Source organism: Lolium rigidum, chromosome 7 (assembly GCF_022539505.1).
Source record: "Lolium rigidum isolate FL_2022 chromosome 7, APGP_CSIRO_Lrig_0.1, whole genome shotgun sequence".
Taxonomy (NCBI): domain Eukaryota; kingdom Viridiplantae; phylum Streptophyta; class Magnoliopsida; order Poales; family Poaceae; genus Lolium; species Lolium rigidum.
The window spans coordinates 330,325,516-330,334,475 of record NC_061514.1 but is presented as its reverse complement, the minus strand read 5'-3'; the positions used below and the strand labels follow the sequence as shown (position 1 = coordinate 330,334,475).

The following is an 8,960-nucleotide window of genomic DNA, read 5'->3' as shown; positions in this document are numbered from 1 at the left end:
CATCACCCAGGAAACCTTCTTCCCCTTCTCCTTCCCTATCCGATCCAGCAGCCAACGACGTAGCTCGGAATGGCAAGATAGTTGGGTTGGGGTTTATCTATTACTAGGCCCATCTCCTCCGATAAAAGGTTCTAGGCTAACGCTGAATGTGAACAAGACCAGAAGCGATGAACCAAACTCTCCTCTTTACTGCACACTAGATAGTACCTAATCCCCATCTTTAATTCTTAAATGTAAGAGTTCAATCTCCACAACCAATCCGTTTTCAATGAGTCTACAAAACTGAACCTTAGTCTTTCCTAGCACCTTCGCATCCCATAACGAGAGCCAACTTTTGTGCTGATCACAAGAATGATATGATTCCGCCGAACCTCTCTTTTGTTTCTTCCTTTGCATAGCAACTTAGCAAGGTGGTAGGCCGATCTAACCGAGAGTTGGCCAGATTTTGTATGGTTCCAAGCTAGGAAATCTTCCGATCCAGGTCGGCCGACTCTCGTACATCCTTAGCTTCACCGTTTCTCGGTATCCATCTGTCCTCCATGACACTCACCATAGAACCATCACCAATCCTCCATATCAGGGCCCTACAAAGTAATTCTTTGGGCCTAAATTCTTTCAACATGATTATTCATAATATACTGATCATGCATTGTTTAAGAATCGATTATTGAGATTTGTCATTTTTGAGTTTGATGTGATAATTTGTAAGATTTCATTGAGTTGATATAGTACCCTTTTAGCTTTGCACTAGTTTTCAATTACTAATCTATAAGAACTTAAGAAGTATGCATCCAGCAATGTGCATTAGTCGGGGAGTGTCGGTATTAAGGTAAACGATGACATAGGTCATTACTTTCAAACTAGGAAGGGTCTGAGGCAACCCATTGTCACTTATTTTGTTCAATATTGTGGCGAACATGTTAGAAATTTTGATTGCTCACGCTAAGGCAGATGGCCAAGTAGATGGTCTAATACCTCATCTAGTGGATGGAGGTATCTCAATTTTGCAATACGCTGATGACACTATCATTTTTATGGAACATAATTTAGAGAAGGCCCTCAACATGAAACTAATCGTATGTATCTTTGAGGAGCTATCGAGGCTGAAAATTAACTTCCACGAGAGTGAAGTTTTCCGCTTTGGCAAAGCAAAGGAGGTTGAGAAAGATTACATAACTCTCTTTGGGTGTGAGGCCGGTTCTTTTCCATTTAGATATTTGGACATCCTAATTCATCACCGCAAACTAAAAAATAGTAAATGGAAGGCCACCGAGGACCGTTTTGAGAGGAAGTTCGCAAGTTTGGTGGGAAAGCTTTTATCTTATGGTGATAGGTTAGTGCTAATTAATTCAGTATTAACTAGCATGCCGATGTTTATGCTTTATTTCTTTGAAATACCAAAAGGGGTTAGGAAAAGATTGATATTTTTTTTTAGATCAAGGTTTTTTTGGCAATGTCATGGCCATAAGAAGAAGTATAGACTGACTCGTTGGAACATCATATGTCGACCTAAGGATCAAGGTGGCCTCGGTGTGGAAGTACTATAGATAAAAAATAAGTGTTTACTCAGCAAATGGTTTTTTAAACTGCTAAATGAACAAGGTGTATGGCAAGAGCTTATAAAAAATAAATATCTTCATTCAAAATCTCTATCCCAAGTTAAGGCAAAACCTATGGATTTCCTTTTTTGGCGAGGTCTTATGAAATCGAAAGATGATTTCTTCGAACGAGGTTCCTTCATGGTAGGTAATGGAGAAGAAACGCGTTTCTCGGGAGAAACATGGGGATACGCCTCTCTCCCAACAATATTCCTCCCTGTATAACATTGTCCAAGGTAAACAAGTTTCAGGTGGTCATGTTATGTCACAACGTAGACAGGCACTTTTTTCGAAAATGGGTTCTTTATTACTTGCGCAATAGACCCGGCCTCTGCATAACTAAGATGCACATAACCGCATAGATGGATACACTTGTGCAGCCGTTTAATCAATGTTAATTTATCCACACAACCGAGATGTTTTTATTTGAACGTTGACAACATCTGGTATTTTTACGGTACAATCATTGTATCTAGATTACATGAATGACCACACAAAGTTCTTTCGTAAATACATTAGGAAGATGAAAGTACTACTTAAAATTAGAATTTTATGTGGTTCTTACGTAAGAAGGTTTTGCTTACTAAAGGTAATTTAGCAAAGAGGAACTAGCAAGGGAATCGTAAATGTTGCTTTTGTGATCAAGATGAAACAATACAACACTTATTTATCACTTGTCCCTTTGCAAAAATGGTATGGCGTGTAGTCTATATAACTTTTAATATTATCCAAATATTACAAACTTGTTTGGGAATTGGTTAGCGGGTATAGCAAAGAAAGATAAAGTGCACATCAGAGTTGGTGCATATTTATTATGGGTCATGTGGAATACTCGGAATGATTACATTTTTTATAATGCAAAATCAACTTCTTTTATGCAGGTAATACCAATGGCTACGTATTGGATCCATATGTGGTCCTTCCTACAACCAACGGAGAAGCGCGAGGATTTAGATATTGGGTGCAACCAGAAGATTGCACAGGATATATACAACCAGTTCAGCTGGCGTTTTGATCTTAGATTAACATGGTAGTGCAGAGTCGTCATATGTTTTCTCTTGTTTTTAGATGGTTGATTCATGTCTCAACCCTATATAACTCATGATGTAATCTTTTGTAAGACTTACACTTAGACTTAATAATAATAAATAAAAGTCGTATACATTAACCGATGCAGAGGCGAGAGTCTCCATTTCAAAAGTAAAGCAACGTGCAGGGAAAAAAAGAGAACAAATAGATTCGTTGGACGATTTGCCATTTTGACATATTCAGGTTCACCAACTGAACCAGAGCACATATCAATAGTTAGCAAATGATACACGAGGACAGAAAATAGAAATTTTATTTATGAGCTGAACCATATCTTGTTTTTACTACTTAATCAACATGGCAATACATGAATGGGTGGTTGCCCTGCACATTGATTTTGCACCTTTCAATGAGGAAAAATGAATCATCACATGGCGTCCTCTAATCCAGAAGCCATTGCACATATGGACTCAGGTACTCAGCAGAGTCTCATCTGTGCTCTCCTCGAACCAGACCGGTGCTAACTAGAGCATCACAGCCCTTTTCCACACCTACAGAGTCAAATTATTTTGTAGACTAATGTACATACATACATTGATGATTCAGTCTAAATATAACTAATTTCTGTAACTTCTGGCAGTCCATGCGTTACGGTCACTGTAACTTTCACCTCTTGCCAGAAGCCTGTATGGACTTAGGTGGACTATGACGCAGTCCTGACATACCCAAGGTGGAATGAGAGGTCAAACGATTGAGCCATTCAACCGCAAATAACCTCCACAACAGCCCTTTTCATTGTCCCAGGGCAAGGATCTCCACCAAATACCTCTGGAACTACGCTTACGCCACAATGTTCTTGATTAATGCAGTTCTGCACGAAACACAAATTCGAGTTGTAAACACGATTTATTTTCAATAAAGAGGAATAAAGATGACTAGGCAAAGAAAGTCATGCAATCGTCGCAAATCTATTACCTTCTCAAATATGTCATACGACTTGTGTGCATGACATGCGCCTTCTGAGTAGCTCCCGCAGGACCCCTGCGGTGTGCCAAAGCTGGCAAATTTTATTTCAGTTATTTTTCGCCCATGATCACATTGTAGGTGGATTTTAGCTTTCTCGTAGTCTTTTGTACGCCAATTCGTCATTGATGGCTGCCACTCAGACACATCAGCACAGACACTTCCAATGGTTCTTTTCACCATTGAGATTCGAGTTGGGTCACCCCCTGTCTCCTCGAATATCACCAGAAGGTTCCCGGTAGGATTAAGCCATGGTCGAGGAACATGGTACCTGAAGAATCATATCATAGATGTAAGAGCTTTATTTGTAAATGTTGTCATGGGTAACTTGTACTCCGTAGTGGTTACTTCCAAAACATTAAGTTCCTACCATCTTTGAGAAGAGTCACCGCAGTTGGTTTGACACTTTTTCTCATCATATTCACCTCGATAATCACAGTAACCACATGTTCCAGAGGCTTTGTAGCCAGGCCAATATCGTCCAATTCCTTGTCCATTTATCCAGATTTGCCCCTTCCCCATGCTATCCATGTCCAAAGCTAGTGGCTCGTCACCATCAGGTGCGTTAAAAAAAGCCTGAAAAGAGCGAACTGAGGGATAAATCTTCTGAAAATTAATGGTTCTCCCACATGGATATCAGCTAATCATGTGCAAAGTTAACCATTACCTTGTACCATGTCAGAGGCTGCTTCTGCACAGGTACTCCCCACTCTACTGATGAGCTTCCACTAAGTGAATGAAGACTCATAGCCTCACCTTTTAAACCAACCTGTCCAAATATAATAATTTTTTTAGGTTAATATCTGTGAACAGTGCGCGCAAGGTTAATACTTGAGAAGACACGACAATGGCATACGTTACCTGATAGGTCCATTTCTGCCATGTGAGATCTCTTCTTCCCTCATTCAGGCCATAAAGTGTTACTGGACCGAGAATTCCAGCATTCCAAGTCTCGAAATGCTCTCCAACATTCTACGACAGAAGGGGGAATGGAAAATGAATATATATGAAACCTCAAATAGCACATGACTAAGAGTGCTGTCTTAGTGAGCAAACTATCCACTTACTGGTAGGCCAACTGCTATACTTAAGCAGGAAATAGTGTTGCTCCCTGCCCATAGTTTCACATCACCAGTATATGTAAGTTTTGGGTTTTCTACACTGCCATACACAGTTCCTACAGACAGATTGGAGGGCATTTAAAGATCAATTAGCTTTTGAAAGTCAGAGACACATATATATTTTTTGGCAAAAGGTCAGAGACCCATGATTACCTGTTAATTGTCCATTGATGAAAACATGCAAAGCATGACCAGCCGACATCACTCTGAGTTTGGGGTTCTTCTCACTGGTAAGGAACTGCTCATCCTTGGCAACATCGACACTGAAAATGAAACTTTAAGTACCACTGAATTGCAAACAATCATAGTTATACTTTTGTTCGAGTTAGGTTACTTACTATGTTGTGTACCATAGGTAGTCTGTGTTATCCCTCGTCATATTTAGTTGTTCCAGTAATCCAACAGTTGTATATGCTTCCTCCTCACTAAAAGAATTTATCTCCTCATTGTATGACTGCCACGTGAGTCCTCCAGCCCATTCCATTTTCATTTGTGAAATCTGATTGCCAACCTGCAAAAACATATCATAAGAAAATGCATAAATCAGATTGGACACAGATTTTAAATGGAATTAGTACAAAAGGAATTACCCATAATAAAATTAAATGGATCACTATACAATGTAAGCAAAAAAAAATACAATGTAAGCAAAAGCAAACTGATTAAATTTTGAAGGAAAGGCCTGAACCAGATCACTCAAGTGCCCAATCTCACCCTAGCAGTGTTGAAGACTGTTGTTTTGCAGTCCGGGAGAATACTGATAGACCAGGGAGGCAGGTCATAATGCATCCCGTTGAACAATACCCTTGTATAGGATAGTTTATCCTTGTTCTCAAGAAAAGCTGCACAAGCTCCTGTGTTTGACCTAAAAACGGATGACTGAACAGAAAGTTACCAAGAAGTCAGTTATGACTTGTGAACAAAATATGGCAGGTCTCAAGTACAGAAGAGAAAAGAATGTCATAACAACCTTCTGAGCTTTCCCAAGTGAAGATATTATGGGATCTCCTGCAACCAAGGCTGGTTCACAAAGCTTGATGGCTCTATGCAACTCCTTCAAGTGGCCCCATTTTGGTTCTCTCAACAAACCTGATGAAGCCAAGGAGGGAAAGTTCAATCAGATCGGTACAGAGGAATACATAATAACAAAATATATCCTGTCTTGATGAGTAATAAAGCGCCCATTATCAAAAAAAAATAACATCAAAGAAAAAACAACAATTTTCTTGTAATATAGCACCAAACGTCACAATTATGATGTAGCTGCTATCACATGAAAGGATCTGCGATATCAGACACGGCATTGTGCTAATCCAACAGCATCTTTCAAAGGTTATGGACCTCGAATTAATATTAAGCATTACAATGGAGGAAAACCTCTCTTTAACTCAGGCAAGGGAGGTTCAATGTATATAAATATGCCAAAAGTATGGCATACATTGTAGACAGACAAAGCCTGCAGAGGCTGAACTCACCATATTCATCAATAGGAGCATCATAGTCATAGCTAGTTGCAACGAACGGACCCCCAGCTGTGCGCCCAAAGTTTGTTCCGCCGTGGTACTGAAAAGAGGCGCCACAAAGTGTCAACAAAAAAAAGCATCAGAACTTGAGACTAAATATTTTGGTGACTTCATAAGCTTCAGTAGAAAGGGTCAAAGTGACTTACCATGTAATAGTTAACAAAAGAGCCACCCTTTTGGATAAACTTGGCAACACCATATGCTAGATCCTCTACTGGTCTATGTGGAACCGGAATACCAAAACCTGTATACCTGCACAAAGGAGAAAGATAAACAAAGGAAAATCATACGGTAGTAGCCTTTTAGAGAGAGAGAGAGAGGGGAGAAATGAAATTACCAGGCAGTCCAAGCCTCAGTCCACATGGTAGGCTTGTGAGGTTTATTTGGGGAGAACCAGTCACAGTAAAATCCATTGCATGTATTAATCTGCACCAGTAAATCACAGAAGATCTAGCGGAGTGAAAATCCTAGTCCAAATTATATCTTGTAAGTGTTGAAGTTATTTTAGGAAATGAAAGACTTGGCAGAACATCCAGCATATATGATGATTCGTTTTCTTTCCTTTCTTGGACAATGGTGACAAAGCTGAACGACCCCAACGCATTAAAAGAAACAAGACACTGCCGCCATATTAATGCCAAGGAGTGCAGTACATACAATTGGATCTGGGGCATCATCCTCTTTGCACATGATCCATGGAACGCCTGTGTTGAGCGCAATGGCCATGTTAGCTGCCCATGAAGCGTAGGCCTTGGCAGGCTCACCCTGATCCCACTCCAAGGGCCCAAACTCATTCTCAATCTGTAAAGGTTAACGAGGATTCAAAGGTGGGTGTGATCCAAAGGAATTCCCAATATGCTATCCACACAAATCAAGAATGCATCATGATTGCAACTTTGCAAGCATACCTGAGAAAGGATTATTGGCCCTCCCTGCCACTCAAAGAGCCTTTCCGACTTCATCATGTGGACGATCTTTGTGGTGAACTTCTGCATCTCAAGCTGTTTGAAGAATTGAAGATTGTGAACGGTTGAAAAGAAGCTAAAGATTAATAAGACGGGAGCAGAAGCGCCGAAATGGTTCTTGCCTTGAACGGCTCATTATCAGTTCTGAAGCTGATGCCGGGGACATACTTTAGCCAAACAGGGAAACCGCTGCAGCCAAGAGGGAAAACGGAGCATAATTTAGCTTGTTTCGAATCAAATCGACATCAAGAGACGACTTCTCTATATCCACAATTAGCCATATTGAATCCACGACTCTGTAGTAAGTGATTTCAGAAGAACAGTCAACGACCATGTTATTATTATTATTTTTGTCCTGGCCACTGAAATCGACACACCCTAAGAATGTGTACTGCATAAGCATCAGAGGCAGCCAACGAAATCATTTCGCACAAAATGCGTAACTAGTAGTATAAAATCTTGAGAGCGACGCGAGGTACATCCGGCTAGCAGCTGACTAGTTTGACTAGTTGTTACCCGAAGTTCCACTCGGCGCAGACGTAGGGGCCAATGCGGAGGTGCACGTAGAGGCCGGCCTGCTTGACGAGCTTGATGAAGTGCACAAGATCATACCTCCCCTCAAAGTAGTACTGCCCAATCGATCCAAGCAGCAGTGTCAGAACTCAGAAAACAGAGCAAATCAGCTGTTTCGAGCAGGCGGGTCGGGTCTTGGAGGAGCAAGTACGAACCTGGCCAGGGGAGGGCTCGTGGCCGTTCCAGAAGACGTACGTCTGCACCACGTCGAGGCCGCCGTCCTTGGCCTTCTGTATCAGATCCGGCCACATCTGCAGGAGCCGACGGGAAGAAGCAAGAAAAGGGTCACGCTAGGAGCATCGGTCCGGCATTCTCGGGGAAAGAGAGCGATGCTGTCGGGGGCGGAGCAGGTAGGGCGCACGCACCTCGGGGACGCTCCTCGGGTAGTGGATGGAGCCGGAGAGCAGGATGCGGCGCTGCCCGTTCACCACCACCGCCTTGCGGTCGTAGGTGACGGTCGCCGACGCCGACGCGGCCAGGGCGGCCACCGCGAGCGCGACGGCGACGGCGAGGACGGCTGGCGCCGGCGGCGGGCGTCGGGAGGACGCCATGGGATGGGCAGGAAGCTGGAAAGGGAGGGAAGTGTGGTGAAAAAAAGCAAAAACGCCGCGCCTTTGGGTGCTCGCCTTTTCCCTCCACCGGGACGGAGGTGGGAATGGGAGTGAAGTGAGGCGCAAGAGGACACGGAGAGTGAGGCCCTGTCTTTCTGCTTGCTTCACTTCACTCATAGCTGGTGGATACTGTGGACTAGCACACATTCCTTGCTTAGTTTTCTTCTAGACTGCTGAACAGTGTTGGCACAATGGCACTGCTGCGTCTAAGGGGATCTCCAACGGAGCGACGTATTTCGGACGTTAAAATTGTTCGTGGGCGTCCGTTTGCGTCGTCTGGCGGACGCTAAAATGATCGTGAGACACGAATTGTTCGTTTGCGTCGGGGGTCACTCCAGCGGTCCGACGCATTTTGAACATCCCAGTGTGTTGTTTCCTTGCTCCTTCTTTTCTTTTTTGTTGAAGAACTCCCCAATTTGTACGAATGATTACTCAAAAATAAGTTGAAATGTGAAAACAACTAGCACGAAAACAACTAGTACTGAACAAGTTTAAACATATTTAACATACAAACTAG

General features: G+C 42.4%; 1 protein-coding gene across 1 annotated transcript; it reads right to left on the bottom strand.

Moving 5' to 3' along the window:
• Window positions 1–2,931: 2,931 nt before the first annotated feature.
• Window positions 2,932–8,383, bottom strand: LOC124673420 (beta-galactosidase 2). The gene is made up of 19 exons (XM_047209501.1): window positions 8,198–8,383; window positions 7,988–8,083; window positions 7,776–7,888; window positions 7,382–7,448; window positions 7,203–7,295; window positions 6,952–7,095; window positions 6,632–6,720; window positions 6,441–6,546; window positions 6,247–6,334; window positions 5,742–5,860; window positions 5,486–5,650; window positions 5,110–5,282; window positions 4,925–5,034; window positions 4,718–4,827; window positions 4,512–4,622; window positions 4,318–4,419; window positions 4,021–4,226; window positions 3,603–3,921; window positions 2,932–3,498 (listed from the first exon to the last, which is right to left on the bottom strand). Exons 1-19 carry the CDS (start codon window positions 8,381–8,383, stop codon window positions 3,388–3,390), a joined length of 2,508 nt encoding a protein of 835 aa, XP_047065457.1. The 3' UTR covers window positions 2,932–3,387.
• Window positions 8,384–8,960: the final 577 nt, after the last annotated feature.

Excerpts from the sequence above, each read along its gene's own strand:
- LOC124673420 (XM_047209501.1), bottom strand. The coding sequence starts at position 8,383 with ATGGCGTCCTCCCGACGCCCGCCGCCGGCGCCAGCCGTCCTCGCCGTC. Across the intron at positions 5,861-6,246 it reads TGCTCCTATTGATGAATATG|GTTTGTTGAGAGAACCAAAA; the intron begins GTGAGTTCAGCC and ends TGGCTTCATCAG. Across the intron at positions 3,922-4,020 it reads GGTGACTCTTCTCAAAGATG|GTACCATGTTCCTCGACCAT; the intron begins GTAGGAACTTAA and ends ATGATTCTTCAG.